Source organism: Pollachius pollachius, assembly GCF_949987615.1.
Source record: "Pollachius pollachius genome assembly, chromosome: 2".
Classification (NCBI taxonomy): domain Eukaryota; kingdom Metazoa; phylum Chordata; class Actinopteri; order Gadiformes; family Gadidae; genus Pollachius; species Pollachius pollachius.
In genome coordinates, this window is record NC_136935.1 from 18,643,617 (window position 1) to 18,668,292 (window position 24,676).

General features: G+C 41.6%; 1 protein-coding gene across 1 annotated transcript; it reads left to right on the forward strand.

Moving 5' to 3' along the window:
- Window positions 1-4,197: 4,197 nt before the first annotated feature.
- LOC307071541 (cytochrome P450 3A27-like) lies at window positions 4,198-16,969 on the forward strand. Its single transcript, XM_079730554.1, has 13 exons — window positions 4,198-4,337; window positions 4,512-4,605; window positions 7,075-7,127; window positions 7,401-7,500; window positions 7,658-7,777; window positions 7,911-7,996; window positions 8,431-8,573; window positions 8,700-8,824; window positions 8,991-9,072; window positions 15,010-15,170; window positions 15,597-15,823; window positions 16,244-16,406; window positions 16,565-16,969. The coding sequence occupies exons 1-13, from the start codon at window positions 4,267-4,269 to the stop codon at window positions 16,637-16,639; spliced, it is 1,500 nt and encodes a 499-aa protein (XP_079586680.1). The 5' UTR covers window positions 4,198-4,266; the 3' UTR covers window positions 16,640-16,969.
- Window positions 16,970-24,676: the final 7,707 nt, after the last annotated feature.

Genomic DNA, 24,676 nt, shown 5'->3' on the forward strand with positions numbered 1-24,676 from the left:
CTAACCGCCTATGGGATTTTCTATTTTCTATACAATAGTTTACATGACATTGTATGTGTATCAATTAATTTGCCCTAGTTTGGGGTGTCTAGGGTAGTTAACAATTTCATCTTAACTGATAACTAACATTAGTTGACATGTTAAAGTGTGTGTATATTGTGTAATATATTGTCATAGGGTCATACTATATTTAAACCAAAAAAATACTACAAACCTAGTTCACATTCTTAAGGTTTTTAAATGTAGTTCTGCTCAAGTATACCATGCAATTCATTCATCCGCTGGAATAGACAAGCAGTCTGACGGCTATTTGACAACACAATGTTCCAGCTTTAGTTTGCTATACCTTCCTTCCATTATTTAACAGACACAAAAGCAAACCTGTCAGTAAGTGCTCCTGTGTTTTTTGTTTCTCAGATTCAGTAAAGACCACGGGGAGGACATCCACCCCTATGCCTACATGCCCTTTGGCCTGGGTCCACGGAACTGTGTGGGGATGCGCTTCGCTGTGATGGTCATGAAGATGATTCTGGTGCGCCTTCTGCAGGATCACAACGTGGAGACCTGCAAGAACACCGTTGTAAGCCTAATTTCTTTCCTGACTGATGCTGATATCTGGTTGATTGGGGAACTGGGTCACACTAAATGTTTCAATCAACTTGTTGATTTGGATAAAGTGCCTGCCATATTTAGAAACGTTACATTTCTTTCATTCTTTCTTTCTTCAGGTTCCTCTGGAATTTAATATATTGTTTCAGCCCAAGGAGCCGATCAAGCTTATGCTTAGTCGAAGGGAACTGTAATCCTCAAACAATTAAAAAATCGCCCAACAATCTCTTGTCTTGATTATAGTAAGTAAGTCAAATATATTCATAAGGCACATTTAAAAACAGTTTCACTGGCCAAAGTGCCGTACATGGTGCAAACATAGGCATATAAAAGAACACAATTAATTATATCGCAGAAATTCTAAATATGAGCATTGTTCGACTTTTGACTCACTTCTTCTTTTATCTTATTAAAGTAAATGGGAATCTGTTGAGTTCCTATATAAATATAGGCTTTTGGTATGTCATCTGATACAATAAATACTGAGTTAAGATAAGGAAAACCATACTAATGGATTTTGAAGAGAGACACAATTGAAGAGAGACATCATTTAATTTGTTGTGCTGTAGAACATATTCATTGGCTTTAATTTTGATCATGTTGCATAGCTTTACGGCCTTTCTATATTGGAATAGCTTGCATGCTATCCACTGTCTGTTGATTCAAGACAGTTGGAAAGATATGTTTATTTTAAAATCCCATTTATTTTTGGTGATTCTAAAACATATATGCAGTATAATGTAATAATAATACATTTGATCTTAGATTGTTTAAACCATGTGTGTATATATGTTATGTATTTTAATTTGGGTATGTTGTAAATCATTAGTGACCGATAATACACGCAGAATAAAAACATGTTTCCCTTGCTCTTGAGTTGTGTCAGAGCCTGAATGACTCAGCAGTAAGGATTGTAATCTTAACTGCAGATAATGACCCCCGTAAATGACCACACACATGCGATACAAAGTGTTTTGACCCTACAGATCTGAACTGAGCTGTTAAGAAATTAACATTCTCTTCTATAGTTTGACAAGATACACATCTGCTCCTTATTGACCTGAACCCAAAGTCCCACTGTAAGTTTCTCTGGATAAAGGCAGCTGCTCAATGGTAAAGTAGTGTGGAATCATAGCTCTGTAATGTTCCAGTTGTGTGCGTAGGATGATTGAATATTACAGGATCCTGTGATCTGTGGAGGTTGCAGGGTGGTCCTGGTTGTCACTTTTACTTCAACTGCTTTGGTTTTATGAACATGTGGATTAAACTTGACATTTCCTCTAAATTGCTGCATTGTGTTAATATGTGTGGAAATTGGTCTCATCAAGGTAAAAAATATGATAGAGTATTAGGCAGTTATACCGGTCCACTATTGTGAGAATCACCGTGTTGCCCTGAGAAGGAGGAAGACCCGCAACAAAGTCGAGGGCGATATGGGACCAGGGGCGGCCGAGGACTGGCAGAGTACGTAGCACACCAGCAGGCGGCCACGAAGGCACGGTTGTCATCAACCATTGTGGACCACCAGAAGTGCTGCTTAGGAGAGAGAGTGTGCGGCTGATTACAGGATGGCAGGCAAATCTGAACCTGGTCCGCCCACTGAAGGTCCTGGGAGCGAACTTACTCAGGCACAAATACACGATCAGTAGGGTCGTTACCTGGGTCTGGTTCCATGAGTTGGGCCTCACGAATCAGCAATTCAATCTCGCACATCACTGCGGCCACCACACAGGACGAAAAGAGGATATTGTCACAGCTATGAACAGACCCCTCAGAGGCAAACTGGTGGGAGAGAGCATCGGGCTTGACGTTCCTGGAACCTGGATGGTAGGTTAGAATGAAGCTGAAGCGGTCGAAAAACAACGCCCACTGGGCTTGACGAGAATTGAGGCGTCTAGCTGTTTGAATGTAGGCAAGGTTCTTGTGGTCGGTCCAGACAATGAAGGGGGGTTCAGCTCCCTCCAGCCAGTGCCGCTATTCCTCCAAAGCCAGTTTTACAGTGGGAGCTCCTGGTTCCCTGTGACATAGTTCCTCTCAGTGGGGTATAAGCGGAAGGAGAAAAAGGCACATGGATGGAGGCGGAACGCTGGGACCATGCCAACGGTCAGAATCAGATGCGTCTACGTACACCACAACCTGACGTGAAGGATGAGGGTTGATGAGGACAGGAGCTGAAATCAAAAGTCTCTTCAGCTGCCTGAACGCAGCGTCTGTCTAAGTGGTCCAGGAGAACGGGGTTGCAGGATAGCAGTGGCTATGTACATGCAATACACGTGTTACGTTCCACCCATCAGTTATTTGTTATTGCGTGTTATTGCGATGCGGCCAAGGGCTGCGCTCTCTTTAAGCAACGTCTGTCAGGATCTGGAGAACAAGGTAAAATCATGCACTCAGTGTCGGATCAATCAAAACATGCCTCAACCTGCTCCATTGTACCCATGGGAGTGGTCAGACCGTCCCTGGTCTAGGCTACATTTGGACTTTGCTGGCCCCTTCATGGGGCAGATGTTTCTTATAATGGTGGATGCGCACTCTAAATGGATAGAAGCCCACATAATGAGCAACAAATGAGCTCCCACAACCTTCGACAAGCTCAGGGTAGTGTTTGCAGTCCATGGCCTGCCTGACACTCTGGTCACGGATAATGGCACATCGTTCACCAGTCAGCTCTGTCACGAAAACAAAAACAGTGTGGTAAAACATATCTGTATGTCTCTCAGCCACAGCTATTGCTGACATTATTAGCAGCGATGCAACCAACAACAGTTTAGTACTACTCTACGGCACACAGTTTTATTATTAGGACATTTCAGTGTCACTCTAGCTCCTTAGAGGTAATAGGCAACTTGTCATTAAATAAAACCACTGGAAACTTATTACAAACTATTCATCACAAACTTGTGCCAGCCTGTCAGGGTCAGTGATGTCTAGCACTCTCTGGCTGGCTGACTGGCTGCCTCAGCCAGCCAACGACGGCACGTTGATTAAAATAACTGTGATTGTGGCCTAATCCCTTGACATTCATTGAGTAAGTTGATTGCCTATTTCTCCTTGACCTCGATATTTTCCTTGCCATATTGGCTGATACCTGTTTATAACAGCTGATTTTATGGAGTTTGTGATCTCAGCTTTTTTGATCAGAGAAAAAGTTTAGTTTTTCAAAGACAAAATCACTACTTGTTTTGGAGGTTTTTACGCTTCTGAACCGAAAATATCCCCGGATTTTGTCTCAGAAATCTGATCACCAGGGTTAAACCTTATACCTAACACAATAAAATAATGTATCCCTTAATACCTTAGTTAACATGAACACCACAAGTAAACATGAACACCATTAGCAAATGATTACTAGAACCAATAATTAAGATTAGTTACTTAATGATTACTGCATTGGCTTACGTTTATTAATGGTTAAATGAATCTACCTGTTTTGTAAGCTACATACATTTCCATTCACAGAATCCAATGGGTTTTATATTTGAAACCTCTAAAAACATCCAACATTTATTTTTTGACCGTTTTTCAACTGTTACCAACCCCCCTCACTGAACATTTAGCTCCTCCCACATGTTTTTATATCTCCACCGTCTCCGCTGCGTACCTGATTATACTTCCTCGTTTCAAAGGCAGCAGATTCGTTGTTTCTACTCCGAAAACATGTTTTTCTTACCGTTTTTCTCAGCAACGACATGGACTCTTATTGTTCTCACCTTAACCCTATTGCTGTTGTAAGTAAAAGACTGGCGCTTAATAGTACTAGAGTTTTCTGTGTGTTGCATTTAATACAATAGTGTGCGTGAGACGCTGTGATTGACAGCGTCTCCACTGGATGCTTTTGGGGGCATAAAGAGGAAAAGCTTATATTACTCAACTTATTGTTTTGTGTGCTTCTATTTTTGCAGGTATGGCATTTGGCCGTTTAACCATTTCAAAAAGATGGGCGTTAGTGGGCCGAGACCCTTTCCTTTTTTGGGAACAATGCCCTACTTTCTGACAGTGAGTACTAGTAGAAACGATTCACAACTGCAAACCAATAACCAATATGAATAAGCCCATCCAGCCTTATGGATAAACAGGTTAAACAAATATTGTATTCAGAATGTGCACACGCACAAGCGCGCGCACACAATATTAATATACAACCCCAATTCCAATGTAGGTGGGACGTTGTGTAAAACGTAAATAAAACAGAATAGGCCTACAATGATTTGCAAATCATTTTCAACTTATATCCAATTGAATAGACTACAAAGACAAGATACTTAATGTTCAAACTGATAAACAATCACAGATGCTGGCTTCTGAACTTTGCACTGATAAAAATCCGGATGGTATTATTTATTGTTTCACATGTTGCTCTTTGGCCCGGAGGACAAAAAGTCCATTCTTTCCAAAAACAATTTGAAATGTGGACTCATCAGACCACAGCAAACTTTTCCACTTTGCGGCAGTCCATCTCAGATGAGCTCCGGCCCAGAGAAGCCGGCGGCGTTTCTGGGTGTTGTTGATAAATGGCTTTTACTTTGCATGGTAGAGTTTTAACTTAGTAGATGTAGCGACGAGCTGTGTTAACTGACAATGGTTGTTGAAGTGTTCCATCCTGAGCCCATGTGGTAATATCCTTTACACATTGATGTCGGTTTTTAATGCAGTGCCGTCTGCTGCTGCTGCCGCCGGGCGGCTGCCGCCGCTTTCACACCGCCGCGCGGCAACTCGCCGCCTCTATTCGTTTCAATGAGGGAAGAGCGGCAGAGGGGAGGCGGTTACAAAAGCGGCTGAAAACCAGGCAGCGGTTGCCGCCCACGTGAACGCGCACAGATTTTGCCCTACCGCTCAGCTTTCCCCGTGTTGAAACTTAAGGTGCTATAAGGGCGGTTGCCGCGCGGCGGTGTGCAAGCAGCTAAGGAATCGAAGGTCACGAGCATTCAATGTTGGTTTTCGGCCTGTTCCCCTGTGGAATGTTCCAAACAGGAGTTTTTTGAGCATTCCTCAACTTTCCCAGTCGTTTGTTGCTCCTGTCCCAGCTTTTTTGGAACATGTTGCAGGCATGAAATTCAAAATGAGTGAATATTTACAAAAAAATAACAAAGTTGATCAGTTTGAAAATGTAATATCTTGTCTTTGGGTTGTATATTTTGGCGAGCAGCACAGGAAGGACGAGACGCAAGCAAAGGTTTAGCAGTATACAACTCTTGCGCCCGACCACCGCACGACTGCGAGAGTTTGCTTTATTAACACACATACATAACAAACAGGAACACACTCCACCTAAAAAATCAACATGAACCTCTCAGTGGCAATGTCGGACACGCCAACAACACAAATACACCACCACCTAGGCATACCCCAGCCCTTTAACACTACACAATGACACCGCCGCAAAGGACCTAGGAGGGCGCCAAATGTCCAACTGGTGTAGAGCGCAACAGTGTGGTTCCGGAAGTCAAAATCCCTTTAATTGTCTCCATAGAGGTTTTGATTAAAAGCCATAATGTCGTAACCATCCAAAGTATTGTAATGACCAAGGGAGAGGCAGTGAATGAAGTCTTGCTTAGACAGCGATTTATTAGTTACCTCAGCTCAAAAACCTTTGGAACAAACAACAACAAACCCCGCCCAAAGGAATCCCCACTAGAGCCCCCTCCGAGAAGGCCCGCCCCCATCTCCCAATCCCTGTGACGCTACAGTATACGTACCACGCGCCATTATGTTGTGAATCGATGGTATATGGTCCTGTAGAAGCCACAAGTTAAATGGGCAACATCTAGTTTTTAGAAAAATATGTTTTATTTGCGATGTCACTTGAAACCACTACACTACCCATAAAAAAAGTGACACGTCTTTGATTGGTGGAGCTAACTCTTACCGTGGAAACGTTAAACCCATGGACCTATTAAAGAAGGTTTAACGGCACCCGCGAAAGTCAAGTCGTCGATGAAGCAGTCACTGCAGTCAGTAGCGAAGGAACGTATCATGTCGATGACATATTATGACAAACATAATATATGACACAACTTGCATTAGAAATATAAACAATATAATAATGACAAAGCTTATAAGATGCAAAAAACGTGCTAAACTATTGGGTTGGAACCATTGCGAAAAAGTTTGCAGTGGTTTATGGCATGAGTAGCAAGAGAAAAACAGTGCTGCACCCTTTGCCTTTTCTTTAGCTTATCCAAATTATTTTTTAACCCGAATCAAACGTTTTATGGTCACGACTACCTTTACGAACAATTGGCTAGGTTCCAGGCTTAAAACTCTTTATATAATGATTTTACGAAAAGTAAACTGAAAATTAATGGGAAATTTACTTCCAGACCCAGAGCTGTTCAAAAAGGGGGCTCTATAGCTCTTTTTACGCTCTATAGTCTGAACCCCCCCAGGATCCCTTTGTTGCGGCACACTGAACACGGCGACCACGCCCATGATTGCCACAATATCTAATGTTAATTCTTATTGCAGAAAGGTATACATTTCACCCTTGAATGCAATAAGAAATATGGAGATGTTTGGGGGTAAGTTGTTCTGACATAAATTCCTGTTCAAAGTTGTATATTATTAGGAATACACAAGATAATGGAGAAGAGACTAGTATTCTGCCTGGATTCAGCTATTTCAATCACCAGTAAATAAGTTTATTTTCTAGAGTTGCTGAAAAATAGTATAGCATAGCATTTGATAATTTGTAAATTTACTGACAATGAAGTAATGAGAAATACAATTCCAATATTTTTTAAACATTTGGTAACATTATGTGGTAAGCAACGTTTTATGTTGTTCATGGACAGGCAGTTTGATGGACGTTCCCCCATGTTAATGGTGGCCGATCCTGAAATGCTAAAGGTTATTTTAGTGAAGGAGTGTTATTCCACCTTCACCAACCGAAGGGTAAGAGAGCCTTTCTTATTTTTAGAATGTGTTGTTTAGGATCAAATGTTTCCCTTTCGCACTTGTTTCTCAAGTTTAACCTAATTAATGCGCTTCGTCCAGATGTCACATAAGGCTGTGTTTAGGATATTAACAACACATCAACCCATGTTCACAGATCTTTGCTAAAGACATTTTCGGACCATTGAAAAATGGACTTACCTTGGTTAAAGATGACAGGTGGAAAAGAATTCGGAGTACCATATCGCCATCGTTTACCAGTGGAAGGCTGAAACAGGTTGCGTATCTTCGTGTTTTCAGTAAACAACAAGCAATGTTTCCTTTCCAGTAAATTGTAAAGCCTGAATTACATGATGGTGGTTCAAACGTGTAAAATCTCTCATTAATTTGATTTTTTCTTCTTCATTAAGGTCTTTCCCATTGTTGAACGCTATGCTGACCGACTTGTTAAAACCCTTGACACTGTAAAGCCGGACCAATCAGTGGATGTAAAAAAGTAAGTATGTTTTTAAACTGGCACTTGTACTCAAGTTCAACCACAAACATACACACAATGTTAAATTTTATTTAACACAGCTGTACATGAATCCATGTACTAAACCCATTTAAAAATACGAGTTTGGTGTTTGATAGTGTTGGAATATGTGTAAAGTTTTTGGATATAACGCACACAGACACACACTGCTACACACACCACTGCTTTACAGTAGTGTAATGGTGTTCCCTTCTTGTGAGTACAGTTCTCCCTGTGCAATGTTTGTAGTCAAAAAATAAAATTGCAAATAAATGTGGGTCATTGTGGGTATTCGGTAGGAAGGGAAATGAGGATAAGGCGATCATAGAAATGTGTTATTTTGGTGAAGCCTTTAATACGGAGTGAACAGAAGTTGGAATTAAAGGAAAGTCATATTTCAATCACTTTCTTTTTAGATTTGTCGCACCCTACAGCTTGGATGTAATGACCAGCGCTTCCTTCAGCATTGACACCGACACCACAGTCAATCCAGATGCTCCTCTCAGCGTTCAACTCAGAAATCTCCTGAAGATGAAAATTTGGCCTTTTTTTGTAATAAGTACGTTTTCTCTATCCAACTATTCCTACTATTGGTGATGGAAGGAAAATGAGCAAGTGGACGCTGCCATATTATCTGCGAAACACTTGGTTTGATAAGTTCCTATTATGTATATTTTTCTTTCAGTGGCCTTGCCGTTTACACAATACCTTTTTAGGCTGATTAACTTTTCAGCAATGAACAATACCAGTGTGGATTACTTCTCTAACCTTGTTAAGCGCATCCAACATGACCACAAGGAAGATAAATCTGTAAGCCCCTTGTTTTTTTCTACAGTTTGTACAAGTGCAGACATTACAATTGTATGCAGAGTGGGAGGTGGTAGGGGCAGTATTGGGACAGGACTTAAATGCTCTCCATAGGATGAAGCATCTTGTGTTAACTTTTCCCGTTTTGAGTTGTATCTGTTCTGTTTAGGGACACAGTGATTACCTTCAGCTGATGATTGAAAGTGAGATCCAAGAGTCTGACATTAAGGACGGAGTGGAGCCAAGTAAAGGTACGATGATGGCCTATGATGACGTGAAATTACTAGACTACTTAATTAAATACTAAAGAAAATGTGAAAACTGAATGCAGGTGCCTGTCTCTGCCCCTACCACAAGTAATAATAATAATCTTTATTTGTATAGCACCCTTCATACATAAAATGCAGCTCAGAGTGCTTTACATGCACAAAATAAAGATAATACAAAACAAAACACATTCATCACAGGCAAGACACCCGCAAAAGCATAGAGCAAAAGATAAAATAAATATATAAAAATAATGAATTAATGAAAACACCTTCAATGCATAAAAAAGAACCATAAAAACCGATAAAACAAATAGATGGTGGAATTAATTAAAAGCAGCAGCATAGAGATGTGTCTTAATCTGCTTCTTAAAACTATCAACTGACGTTGCTGTTCTTATTTGTAGGGGCAGTTTGTTCCAGGCCATTGATGCATAAAAACAAAATGCTGCGTTACCATACTTTTTCCCGTTCATCTTTGGTACATTAAGCAGGCCGGCACCACAGGACCTGAGAGGTTGAGTTGGGACATATTCGGACAAGCAGTCAGATAAATACAAGGGTGCTAAACAATGTAGTGCTCTAAAACAAGTAAAATAATTTTAAAATCAAACCTCAATGCTACAGGGAGCCAGTGAAGTGACGCTAGAACTGGAGTGATGTGATTTCTCAACCTGGTTTTTGTTAAAACTCTGGCGGCTGCATTTTGAACAAGTTGCAGTTTTTCTTTTTTTCTTTTTTTTTGGGTCGACCAGTTAGAAGTGCATTGCAGTAATCCAAACATGAAAATACAAATGCGTGCATCAATTATTTTGCATCTTCCATGGATAGGTAAGGTCTGACTCTGGCAATGTTTCTCAGGTGAAAAAAGGAAATCTTTGTTGTGTTGTTGATATGTGATTTAAAATCAGAGTCAATAATGATACCCAGATTTTTTACTGTATTCTTATTTTGTACACTCCGACTTCCCATTCTTCTTAACATTATATCTCTTTGCACCTCGGTACCAATGATAAGAATTTCAGTTTTGTCCTCGTTTAATTTAAGAAAGTTTTCACTCATCCACTGTGTAATTGCAGACACACAATTTGTGAGGGAAGTGAGCATTGGGGTCGTCTGCACCTACAGACAAATACAATTGAGTATCGTCAGCATAGAAATGATAGTTAACTCCATGATGACAGATGAGTTTTGCAAGTGGCAGCATATGCAAAGAAAACAATGAGGGTCCAAGAATGGAACCCTGAGGAACACCGGAGAATATGTCATGTGTGTCCGAGACTTGGTCAGCAAGAGCGATAAAATAACTTCTGCCTGTGAGATAAGTGTAAAGCCATGATAGGGCTGTGGCTGAAAGGCCAGTTATTAAGGCGGTCTAGGAGTATGTTGTGATCGACCATATCAAATGCAGCTGACAGATCAAGGAGTATGTGGATGGAAATGTTTTTATTATCCATATTCACTCTGAGGTCATTAACTACTTTAATGAGAGCTGTTTCACTGCTGTGGCCTTTCCTAAAGCCGGACTGTAATAGAACATTATTCTCATGTAAAAATACATCAACAATACAATTGTTTTAAAACAACTTTCTCGAAAATCTTGCCCAAAAAAGGCAGGTTTGATATAGGTCTGTAATTGTTCAGCACAGAAGGGTCAAGCTTATTTTTCTTCAGTAAGGGCATGACTGAAGCTGTTTTGAGCGACTCCGGAAAAATACCTGATTACAGAGAGCAATTATCTATATCTAGTACATCATCCAGCAAACTGTCTAAAACATCTTTAAAAAAGGCAGTAGGGATCGCATCCAGTGAGCAGGTTGATGATTTCATCTGCACAATTTTTTTCCGAAGTTCTATTTTACTTGGAACTATGATTTCCATGAGTAATGTTAACAGTTGGATTATTCAAATTTGCGACATTGTTCACAATACCAGCCCGGATATCAATTATTTTATCATCAAAGAATGACGCAAACTCATTGCACTTAGATTTGGATGAAGGGCAAAGCTGCTTATGAGACTGGGGAGGGTTAATGAGGCGGTTGATTGTGGAAAATAGGACTTTCGGGTTGTTACTGTTTTCATTAATAATGCCAGAGAAATAGGCCTGCCTCGCACAGCTTAAGGCTTTGTTATAAACAATTATAGAATCTCTAAAAATGTCGCTGTGAACTGTAAGTTTGCTTTTTCTCCATATGCGCTTAGCTCTGCGGCAATTTCTCTTGAGCAAATGTATTTGCTCATTCTTCCATGGTATAGTTTTACTCTGTGACTTCTTTTTAGTTTTCATAGGGGCCACTATGTCAACAGCTGATTTTAATTTGAAGTTCAATTGAGTTACCTTTTCATGCACTGAGGAGACATTAGCCACGAGAGGTAGACTCTGCAGGTGATAGGGGAAATCAATAGCTGCAGATGGGCCAAAAAAACGTTTTTTTATAACACGCTCTGCATCAGATTTAACTGGATCAGCGACAGTCATATTAAAAAACAGACAGTTGTGATCGGAAAGATCAGTATGAACAATTTTATCGACAGTAGGATTCAGGCCTCTAGAGATGATTAAATCTAGAGTGTGGCCACAGTTATGGGTTGGTGCAGTAACATGTTGAGGGAAGTCAAAAGAAAGCAAAAGCTCATTGAACTCCCTTGCTTTGTTGTCCAAGGCATTGTCCACATGTAAATTAAAATCCCCAGATATGAGAACTCTGTCATGATTAGTACAGCAAATTGACAGTAGTTCTGAAAATTCAGTTACAAATAAGGTAGTGTGCTTTGGAGGCTGACAAATAGTGATCATTAGCAGGAGAGAAAGGTTTTCTAATAAGATGGCCTGGTACTTAAAAGATGAATAACAACCAAGATGTTGACGTTTACATTTGAAAATATTAGAAAAAATAGCTGCCAGTCCTCCTCCTCTCTTTCCTTCACGTATAGTGTGGATAACAGAGTAGTCTGGTGGGGAAGCTTCAGCTAAAAGAGCGGCACCATCTGGGCCAACACAGGTTTCTTTAAAGACAATTAAGTCCAGCTTTTCCTCACAGATGAGATCGTTGATAGAGAAAGTCTTGTTGGTAAGTGCCTTAATATTAAAGAGAGCCAAATTATTTTTTTTATTATGGCTGGATCTTTCTAAAGAGTCAAACCATTAACGAGGGACATTAACTCTATAAGACTGTCTCCTTATAACACTCTTTGGCCTCGCTACTCTATTGGGGATTACATTCTTAATTTTGGCTATATTGCCATCAGATGTGCAGGGATGGAGTGTAGTGGAGAGTGTACCAGAATCATGTGTTGTCAGTCAATCACGTGGTGAGGTGAATGACGAGTACCACATATCTCAGCAGTTCAGCCAGAAAGGTAGAACTTGAACTGAAAAATGTGGGGAGCCCTTAACCCTCTAAAAGGTCAAGGAAAACCCACCTAATTAGCAGGGAAGAAACCTTGAGAAGGAACAGAGAAAGAGGGGTCATGAGCTTTACAAGGATTTCTGGACTACCAAAGCACATTTCCTGTTCTCTTTGAGAAGGAGAACATTTAGGGCATTTAGCAGACGCTTTCATCCAAAGCGCCTTAAAATTATTACATACAGAAAAAAGAGAAACAATATATTGCTGTCGGTACAGTAAGGATGGTAATAGTACCAAGCACTAACAATTTTTAGGTTAACCCATTCCCCGTATGCAACAAAGATAGCTAGGATAAGATGCTACACAATGCTAAGTACTATTTTTAAGTGCAAGGGCGTACAACATACAATAAGTGCATACATCAAGTGACAGGACGCACACCATACATTAAGGGGTTTACTGCAATGTACTCGACAGTGACCAGTAAGTCCATGTGAGGGCAATCTTTCCCTGGCATAAGGAGGAGCGCAGTCTTTTTTTTTTATGTATGATTCATTTGTGGAAATTGCAATTCAAAACATAATACAATACAACCTCCCACCCTCCCCTTCCCAAAACAAACAGACAACTAAACAAATTAATACAGGCATAAAATAAACACACAACTGTCTGTTAAATGCTTGCAGTGGCAGATAGTATTGTATCAAAACACGGGCTTAAACACACACAACACTACAATATGAATAAGTCACGTTGATGTGGGCTTTTTTGTAAGAATTCGAAATAATAGTACAAAAATATAGTAGTCCGTCCATATGGGCAGAAATTTCACTGTAACACCCACATTTCCCTCATGGGTTTAATGAATGTCATTAGTTATCTTAAACATGAAACCCAGCTGACTACAGATGTACGGTGAACACAAGGAAGGGCTTAGTCTTGTTAAGCTTCAGGTGAGTGCTGATGTCTGCCAGACATTCTGAGATGTGTGTTGCAATCAGGGTGCTGTCAGAGGAGGGGAAAGAGATGAATAGCTGAGTGTCATCCGCACTCATCATAGCAGTGTCATAGCAGTGATAGAAAAAACATGTGATGCGATTACAGAGCCCAATGATTTAGTTCATAGGGAGAACAGAAGGGGCCCCAGTACAGAGACTTGAGGGACACCAGTGTCAAGATTGCAGGGTTTGGACAAGGTGTGACCTGATTGGTACTATTTGTCAGGAAGAATGTGAACTCTGGAAGTAGTTGATGAGGGTGGTGAGGAATGGCAGGATGTCGCTCGAGGCGCCCTGGAGGAGGGAGGAGGGGTTCGGGTCAAGGGTGCAGGTGGTGGCTTGGTTAAACGTAACTATTCTGTTGACACCTTCAGAGGAGAGAGGGATAAAGTGGGTAAAAACAGGTGAGGATAGGGGAGGGAGGATTGGGGCAGTGGTAAAAGAGGAGCTGATGTCCTTCACCTTCTTGGTAAACTAGGTAACAAAGTGAGGCTGGAGGGAGGAAGGAAGGGAAGGGGTGAGGAGGGAAGAGAACAAGGAAAACTTTCCTGGGGTTGGAGGTTGGGGGTGTTGCGTTCTTTTAGAAAAGGTAACCGAGTCAGGATCGCTTGTAACTCACTTTATTTGGTATAGGTTCGCTATTATATCTACGAAGCAAAAGGAGAGGAATTGAATATGGACGAATGGAGATACGCTTAGTAGAACATTTGATGGATGCGTTACCTGGAGCGTTCTGGCCCCCTGAGCTATGTGTTGTGACTTTAATAATGCGCAGGCGTGGACTTAGTTATGTGCTCTGATTGGCTAAGCATGGTGCTGAACACCCGCCTCCTGGATACCCGTATGTGTACTCGGTGTTGATCCCTTGTGGCTATGTGCGGGAATTACACTGGTTTTTGTGGCCTTGAGCGTCTGAGTTCCTCGAACACCCTGTACCGCTTGTATCTCTAGAATTGATACATGACTAAAAAGCCTCTCCTAGTCGCCAAGGACATATGTGGCCTGTTGGTATGAATGTGTGAATTTATGTTGGAGGGGGTTGGAGGTTGGAGTTGATTTTGGTCTGGTAGATTTGGCTGTTGACACAATGGAGGTGAAGTCTGAGAGGAGGTGAAGGTATTGAGAGATATCATCAGGACAGTCTGATCTCACACTGATGATCGCATTGGTCTGGAGTGGAAGGGACAGAGGGAGTCCAAAGAGGAGGAGAGGGAGGAAAGCAGGTTTTTGGAGGCTTCCTCTGTGGAAAGTACAAAGAGAATTGTTCGAGAGATGCTAGTGAAGACAGGACAGTTGAATAAGTGTGTGTGGAGTAACACAAACTAGCGTTCACCATAACTTTCTGGTTGTTTAAATTTAAACACGTCTTACAATTGGAAAACGAGATTGACACAGAATAAATGTGAAAACTTCCTAAAAAATTTAACGAATCAACAAGAAAGATGTGTTCCATCTAAAATTGACATTAAACAGCTGATTGAAATGTAACACTGGTTAATTCATGTTACATTTGTAACATGAACATTCATAAATTCATAATACTATTTCTTTGCCTGTTTTTGTCTGTCCAGGTATGACTGATCCAGAGATACTCTCCCAGGCTATTCTCTTCATATTTGGCGGCTATGAGACCACCAGTGCCACGCTATCTTACATCCTGTACAACCTGGCCTTGAACCCTGACGCTCAGCAAACCCTGCATCAAAAGATCGACGTTCACCTTCCAAAAGATGTAATTGGTTTGCTCCAATATTTCTCATGTTTTGGTGAAGTTTACAGTTTACAGTCAGTTTCATCATTGGTGAGGATAATAAATGCAACATGTTCCACACGAAAAGGTTAAGTTTTCATAGTCTTAATATGACTTGGGGAAGTTACAAATATGATTATACTAATTTCAATCCCCTACCGATAAATGTATCCTAGTTGAATTTCTCTTAGTTTTGAGACCAATGGTACACATGGAATCAAATGGAGTTATGCCTGTCACCTAGTTTATAGTTCTTCTGTTTCACTTCTTTGAAAACCAATTTTCTTTATGAACTAGTTATAAAGTGACTATCAGGATGGTCTGCCCCTCCAGGTTGGAGGACTCAACCTCGGTGGAGCTGTCATTTAGCTTTTTAGGATGTGATGATATCATTCTGTTTGACCCTAGAGCCCTGTTTCATATGAGGACCTGATGAATCTGGAGTACCTGGACAATGTGATTTCTGAGTCCATGCGGTTGCTGCCTATTACCCCTTTAATCGACCGAGTGTGCAAAAAAACCTTCCAAATCAATGGACTTACCATCCCTGAAGGGACAGCGGTGGGGGTCCCTGTGACAAACCTCCACCGAGACCCCCGCTTCTGGACTTCCCCTGAGCTCTTCAAACCAGAACGGTATTTAGAAACAAACCGCCTATGGGATTTTCTATACAATAGTTTATATGAGATTGATGTATCTCTATCAATTAATTTGCCCTAGTTTGGTATATCTTGGCTAGTTAACAATTTGAACTTAACTGATAGCTAACATTAGTTGACATGTATAGTGTGTGTATAGTGTGTAATATATTGTCATAGGGTCATACTATATGCCAACAAAAAATATTACTATTACCCTAGTTCCCATTCTTAAGGTTGTTAAATGTTGTTCTGCTCAAGTATACCATGCAATTCCTTCATCTGCTGGAATAAAGAAGTGGTCTGATGGATGACAACACGACGTTCCAGCTTTAGTTTGCTATACCTTCCTTCCATTATTTAATAGACACAAAAGCAAACCTGTCAGTAAGTGCTCCTGTGTTTTGTGTTTCTCAGATTCAGTAAAGACCACGGGGAGGACATCCACCCCTATGCCTACATGCCCTTTGGCCTGGGTCCACGGAACTGTGTGGGGATGCGCTTCGCTGTGATGGTCATGAAGATGATTCTGGTGCGCCTTCTGCAGGATCACAACGTGGAGACCTGCAAAGACACCGTTGTAAGCCACACTTCTTTCCTGACTGATTTTGACATCTGGTTGATTGTGGAAACTAGGTCACACCATGTTTCTAATTGCTTCAATATCAACTTGTTGTTGCTTTGGATAAAGTATCTGCCATATTTAGACATGTTACCTTTCTTTCTTTCTTTCTTTAGGTTCCTCTGGAGTTTAATTTGATTTTTCAGCCCAAGGAGCCGATCAAGCTTACGTTTAGTCGAAGGGAACTGTAATCCTCCATCAACGATAAAATCTGCCCAACAATCCTATCTCTTATCTTAATTTTATCTCAGAAATTCTAAATATGAATTTGTGATTGTTCGACTTATGTTTCACTTCTTCTTTTATCTTAACGAAGTATATGTGAATCTATTGAAGGAAATAGACTGTTCAAGGTCTGCGCTGCAACTATATAAACATAGGCTTGGTGTTTCATCTGATGCAATTAACACTGAGTTAAGATAAGGAACAGTACTAACGGATTTTATAAAATATTTGAAGAGACATCATTCAATTTCGTTGTGCTTTCAAACATATTAAATGGCTTTCATTTTGATCATGTTGCATAGCTTTACCGCCTTTCTATATTGGAATAGTTTGCATGCTATCCACTGTTATTTGTTCAAGACCAGGGGCGCTGCCAGGAATTTTGGGCCCTATGAAAGATTCTACTTTTGGGCCCCCCCCCAACATCTATCGACTGTTTTTTCAAAACAAAAAACATTTCAAGACATTTCAAAAAAAAAAAAAAAAGGCAATAATATATTATATTATTAATTGCCATCCGCGGGCCGTGGGCCGTGCTGCGTTGGGCTGGGCCCTTAGAATCAGTACCACTTTTCCCCGCCAGGCAGCGCCCCTGTTCAAGACAGTTGGAAAGATACGTTTATTTTACAATCCTATTAATTTATTTGATTCTAAAACATATATGCAGTATAATGTAATAATAATAAATTTGATCTTAGATTGTTTAAACCGTGTGTGTATATATATTATGTAGTTTAATTTGAATAAGTGGTAAATCATTAGTGACCGAAAATACACACAGCCGGATAAAAATACGTTTCCCTTTCTCTTGAGTTGTGTCAAAGCCTGTATGACTCAGCAGTAAGGACTGTAATCTTACCTGCAGATAATGATCACAATAAATACACGATAACACACCAAACACACGATACAAAGTGTGTGCCAAAGTTTGTGACCCTACAGATCTGTACTGCGTTAAACCATTATTAACACTGTATCAAAAATGTATCGTGTTGAAATTTGTGTTTGCTGATATTTGTGTGACTGAAAGGAACGGTGATGAGATTCTCAAATTCAGTCGTGTCACGCATCACATGCTGTGATCTGACCTGAAGAGCTATTGGAGCTGTACCCCAGTAAATGTCCACTAGATAGAGCCAGATAAGAAAAATAGAAACTGGAATTTTGGCTACATTGAGTAATTGTGTAAACTCAATATGTTGCATAATTGTCTAAACCAGGGTGGTGACATCATTTAAAACCAGACGAACAGCTCTCGAGACATTGAACTTCACAGAGAGGTCACTTTGGTCTGACATTAGTGCTTTATGTAGCTTTTTATACCACACAAATGTCAAGAACATGACATGCGCACAGACCCATTGCAAACTGCCATTAGTCTGGAATAGAGCATGGAAATCCGACCAAGCCCGACGGGACCTGAAGGGCCAGGTCGGGTTCGGACAAATATTTAGAAATTATGGTCGCGTTTGGGTCAGGCTCGGTCACATCTGCGCAATAAGGCGTTTGAGTTGGCATGGCGTTGCTTTTGTGTTAACGTTAATTTTACTTTACTTGGGATTGAATTTCACAGGCTACCTGTCCTACAGAACTTCAGAACCTCTTGCATCATTTTGTGGAATTTATCGTTATCGTTGGCTTTTTTGTGGGCCTATGTGAATTTCAATTGGTTATGATTCTGCGCAACAAGTGCGTGTTTACAGCGAGCCAAAGAGTGCTTGCTGTTAACGTGTGCTTGTTGCGCTCATCTCGAAAGAGGCATGCTTTCATACACACAAACGTAAACGTCTCATTAGTAAAAATGCGGCCTGTACCGTGCTCTAGTCTGGAACCTACGTTCAGTTTCGATTTCCAAAGGGCGTCACCAACGGGCGCAGAGCAAAACGCCTCTGGACGAATTGAAAAGACCTACAACCAATCATAGCAACAAAAAGGGTGACGTAGAACTGAGCGATGAAAAAACCAACCAATTTCTTCTCAAGTCGTCTGTTCTTCTTTGAGTGTAAATATCCCGTCCAGTTAGTTTAATATTGTCTAGATCACATGTGTCAATCTCAAGGCCCGCGGGCCACATGTGGCCCGCCACGTCATTTCATGTGGCCCGCGAGTCTGCCGCGCGAGTCTGCCGCGCGAGTCTGCCGCGCGAGTCTCCCGCGCGAGTGCTTGATTCGTCGTTAAAAAAAAAGGTTGTTTTATTTATTTTATATTTTCCCCGCAAAGTGACCGCATTCTGCCACTAGATCGCTGTGTCCACAACAGTGTTTAATTAATGCGACAAGTGAGATTGAGCAGAAATATCCATGAGAAATATCCACACATGATCCCAAAATGTCCAGGAAGTGAAAGGTTGACGCAGATGGAAGGTTGTTTCATGAAAGATGGGAAGGCGAATATATGTTTGTGCTACAAGGAGAAAAACCGGTATGTCTTTTGTGTTCTGAGTCGGTGTCGGTCATCAAAGAGTACAATCTACGTCGGCATTATGAAACCAAACACGGAGCCAAGTATGCTAAAGTTAGCCTTCAAGAAAAACAAGCGATAGTTAAAGAGTTAAAAGGCAACCTGCGATCGCAACAGAATTTGTTCACAAAAGCCACAGCCAAAAACGATGCGGCTGTGAAAGCTAGCTTTATTGTAGCTGAAGAAATCGCCCGCACTTCCAAGTCTTTTTCAGAGGGTGCCTTTGTGAAGCAGTGTATGCTGAAGGTGTGTGAGCAGGTGTGCCCCGACCAGATGCAGGCTTTTAAAAATGTGAGTTTGTCAAGAAACACCATCGCGGACCGAGTCAAGGAGCTAGCAGGAAACCTAGCAGATCAGCTGGCGGAAGAGTCACGCAGTTACACAGCTTTTTCATTAGCTGTTGATGAAAGCACAGACAACAGGGACACTGCACAGCTTTCCATTTTTATTAGAGGCGTGAAGTCGGACCTCTCTGTCACCGAGGAGCTCTTGGATGTAGCTGCCATGCATGGGACCACAACTGGACGGGATATTTATGAAGCGGTGAAGTCTGTGAGTAAAACTGGATTGCCCTGGGAAAAATTGGTGGGATTAACTACAGATGGTGCACCTGCAATGTGTGGAGTAAAAACGGGCTTGGTTGGACTAATGAAGGAGAAAATGCAAAAAAGTAACTGTCACACGCCTCTGATAAGTTATCATTGCATTATCCACCAAGAAGCTTTGTGTGGGAAGGTGCTGGGGATGGATAATATAATGACCACAGTCACGAAAACAGTGAACTTCATTCGGGCGCGTGGCCTGAATCACCGGCAGTTCCAGCTGTTCTTGCAGGAGATGGGCTCGGAGCACGGAGACGTCCCGTACCATACAGAAGTGCGGTGGCTGAGTAGGAGCAACGTCCTCAAACGATTTTTTGAGCTGAGGGAAGACATTGCTGTTTTCATGCAGAGTAAAGGAAAACCCTTGGCTGAACTGTCGGATCCAAACTGGCTGTGTGATTTTGCTATGTTATGTTACATAAGTGAGCATCTCGCCCAACTGAATAAGAAGCTGCAGGGACGCAACCATGTCATCACGCAGATGTCCGACATGATCCAATGTTTCCAGCGTAAACTTGACTTATGGAAGTGCCAAGTGGAACAGGACAATCTTGCCCACTTTTCTGCTTGTCAGAACATCTCTGCCTCAGTTCCCGGTGTTTTTTCATGTGCCAAGTTGGCTACCAAACTGAGCCGGTTAATGGATGAATTTGATCGGCGCTTCTCTGACTTCAAAGCACAGCAGTCGGGCTTTGCCATCTTTGCCAGTCCTTTCACCACCGATGTCAGCAGTGTGCCCCATCACCTTCAGCTGGAGTTGATCGAGCTTCAAAGCGACAGTGGCCTAAGAGCAAAGTTCCAGGATGCCGCAATCGAGGACTTTTACCGTCTACTGCCCCCTGGTGAGATGCCGCAGCTTCGACTTCATGCTGCCCGTGTTCTCTCCATGTTTGGGAGCACCTATCTGTGCGAACAGATGTTTTCAATAATGAATCTAAATAAAACCAAGCACAGATCACGCATCACTGATGACAACCTCCACGCTGTTTTACGGATTGCCACAGCACAACAGCTAAAACCAGACATCGACACACTGGTCAAAGGAAAACGGTGTCTGATATCTGGCCAGAAAACAGATAGGTAAGCATTTTTAAAACCGAATTAAAATATATGGTAATAAAATGTATTTCCATCAAAAATAATAATAGTTAAACTGAGTGCAATTTAATGATTGTGCTTGCATTTTTTTGTGTGTTTGTTGTTTTCAGAACATGATCAATGGATGAGGATGGTGGAGAGGGGATCCACTTGGTGTGTTCATGGACAGGCAGTATATCCTCATCATTTCCGACTCATAGTTGTGAACTTATTTTGTTATTTTCAGTTTATTACATATACTACTTTATGTGTAGCAATGTATTTGTTGTTTACAGGTGTATGTGTTTATGATAAGACAGACAAATGTTTGTCTGTCACACATGTTCTTAGTAGCTCAATACTGTTGGTTGTATGTTATTCTGACCCTCCCGACTGTGTAAAAAAAAAAGTTAAACAAAGTAAATGTCATAACTTGTGTTTTGATAATATATTTCTTTATTTACTTGAATAGTTTGATCGTTGATCAATGGAGTAAAGTGGGTTTCTTAACCGGACAAATTTAAAGGATTATTGTTATAGTAACATTTTTTTCTCATCTATGCATATGTTATGTTTGTAAGTTCTATAAGTAATAAATGCAGAAGGTAATTAAACAATATGTTATGGAGTAGTTACATTTATTATACATTATATTTGGTTACATACTATTTTACATTTACATGTGGCCCTTTGAGGGCAACCATTATGCTGATGTGGCCCCCGGTGAAAATGAGTTTGACACCCCTGGTCTAGATAGTGTTATTAACAGACCGTTCTACATCTGCTGCAGCTATCTTTGTTGAAAATGGCTCTACAGTGCACCTTATTTATCCTACCTCATGTTAGATACACGGTTGTGATTGGTCGGTATATTTTGTACCGAGCAGAAATCTTTTTGCTCGGGAGGCCATACCTGAAGGCCAGACCTTATCTGCAGAGCCAATTAAACATGCAAAAGTTGCTGCGGTAAGAGACTGGCCCATCTCTCAGAACATTGCAGACCTGAGAACATGAAACCCCTGAGAAGGCCAGGTGTTTCAGTGGGGAGTGGACTGTGCTACTGCCTTTGTCACACTCCGGGCAGCACTCATCGAGATCCACGTGCTGGCCCATCCAGTCCCCCAACGACCATTCATTATTGACACTGACGCCAGTGTAACCTGCGTTGTGTTTTCTTGTTTTCCTTTTAAGCATGGACTCGGACGCTCAGCATTGGGTGCAGCGGTTTTATTGCCTGCACAATGGGTCAGCAAACATAAAGGACAGGTTTTAAATATTTCCTGGTCCGCCTGCAGCAGATACCGTCTTTTCTGCTGCAATGTAAAATGGAGTCGCGCTGAACAGCGCGCATAAACAAGTGAACCCTCCACTCATGTGGCGACCAGCGATAACACAAAAGTGGCGGGAAAGAATAGACATTCTAGATTGTGCTAGCAAAGCCACAAGTGGGATTAAACATACATAAAACTAAAACAACTTATCGGTTACCTGCACAATGGGTCAGCAAACATAAAGGACAGGTTATAAACATTTCCTGGTCCGCCTAGACAAAATTAATACAATATTACAAATTGCAAACGAAAATCAAAAATCAAATAAAAGAACAATACTATGCCAAATATCAGAAGTGTATTAAACAACCGTCTAGAGATAAGTGACAATGGTAAAATTACTTACAACAAATATTTCATGCGGACACGTTCTGTGCTCAACCTACCTGCAGCAGATACCGTCTTTTCTGCTGCAGGATATCCGGAATGCCACATTAGCAACATATCAAAATAAAAGTCTTGACCCAATGATACAGGATTTAACTATTTACATACTCATTTTATTTGCTCCGTTACACCAGCAATGTAGTTCTGTGTGCGGTACTGTCTTAGCAGAGGGAGCACGGTGAGCAGGGGGTCGCCTACTACAGCTTCTCTCTCAGCCAACCAGAGAGTAACAACTGCATGACCAGTCGGGAGCTGTTGGCCGTCATTCGGGGTCTTTGCCACTTCCGTCCCAACCTTTTCCGCTTTTAAGTTCCTCCTGCGCACTGACCACGCTTCCTTCGCCTGGCTCCAGAACTTTGAGGAACCGGAGGGCCAGCTAACCTTGGGACTCGCCCCTGGGCTGGATGTCTCCGCAGCTTCCCTGTCCCGACGCCCCTGCGGGGAGCAGGCGTACATTGCCAGCACGTCGAGGACCGAGTGACAGCGGGCCCACTGATGGCTGCCCTTCGCACCAGCCCAGCAGGTGGAAGCGGCTCCCCTCCATCCAGCAGTGGCAATGGTACCCAGGTTCTACCAGGTGATGGTAGAACCTGGTCCTGGCTCTGCATGGACCAGAGCCAAGACCCCGTCCTCCCCTGTGCCCGGCCCTGGTTGGAAGTAGATCAACGACCAGCACGCTGGTGTCAGCACTGGAGCCCGAGACCAAGGCCCTCTACGCCCAAAGTTCCAGCATCACCATCCGAGACGGCCTCCTCTATCGACGCTGGCGGGCTCCAGGGGGCCACTGCGAGGTCCCCCCACCCAGAACGGCCAACCCTGCCACTGTTGCTGTGGGGGACTCGCCGGCCTCCCTGACACCTCTCAGGGACTTTGTGATTGACTCGTGGGCTGCTGACGACAGCTAACCTCTCGGGTGGGGGCAGTGTAGTGTCCCGGGGAATGTGAGGTACTACAGTTCCCAGCATGCCCGAGGGGGTGGTTGAATCTGGAAGGGGAGGTTCAGGGTTTTTCCGCGTGTGGGTTTTGGATCAGGTTCAGTTCGTAAAAAAGTAGGTTGTGGTATAAATCTGTATTAAGAAGGTGCAATAAATATAAACATACAATATGAAAGCTGAGACTCCAAGGAGTCCAATGGTACAAGCCTTATCATTTTGTGAGCTTATCTCGATTAACCAGAGAATATGAATAACATCAATAACACACTTTTCCTTGTAAGTACAAGGGATGACCCCCCTCCACCCACCCACACACACACACACACCCACACACACACACACCATTTCAAACTTTACCAGAACATCTCAGCTATTCTACATTTTATCTCAAATGTATACAAACTTTATCACTTTGGCTATTTGTTTAACTCTTCACTTTATTTGTTTCCAACTATTATACATTTTTTAAATGGTGTGCATGTTTACATTGTTTACTCCATTTAGACTTTTGACCTCTGTTCAAATCTTTGCACTTGATTTAATCCGTTCAACATTTCCTAACCTCTTAAACTATCTGGCTTTATTGAAACATATTTTCAACTTCCCTTTGCACTACAGCACTCACCATATTTTCATCAGGAAGTGCATTTTCTAGTTTATTTTACCATTCTCCTGGCCATATATTGTGGGAGGTTTAAATGCAGGAAGTCACATGGTGTCGAGGTCAGACAGAAACCAGAAAACAAGCCACTTAGTCGAGAACATCATTATGTTTAGTCCTTTCACAAACAAGGAAGTTGATGGGTATTAAAGTCAGTTTCAATAAGTAATTAAAATGTCTCATTACAATTTGTATTTGTTCTTTAGATGTAAAACGTTTTTATTTATTTGTTTAATTTAAATGTATTAATCATATGTATTATTTAATTACTATTGATTATTCATTAATTATTCTACTTCATTTAAGAATGCTTGATTCTGATTGGCTTGGAGGAGGACATTAACCCGACAGGTTGCCCGCTGACTAATTATTACTCTCATATCAAATAACCAATATCTTCCCCATTCCCCTCTGAGATATTTCTTAGCCTGTAAGCGACCCAGAAGAAAGTAGACATTCTGTTTCTATGGAAAACAATCAAACAAACATCATTGTGAATTATGTAAGGGATAATCACAGAGAGGCAGGGCAATAAACAGTTTGATGCCCG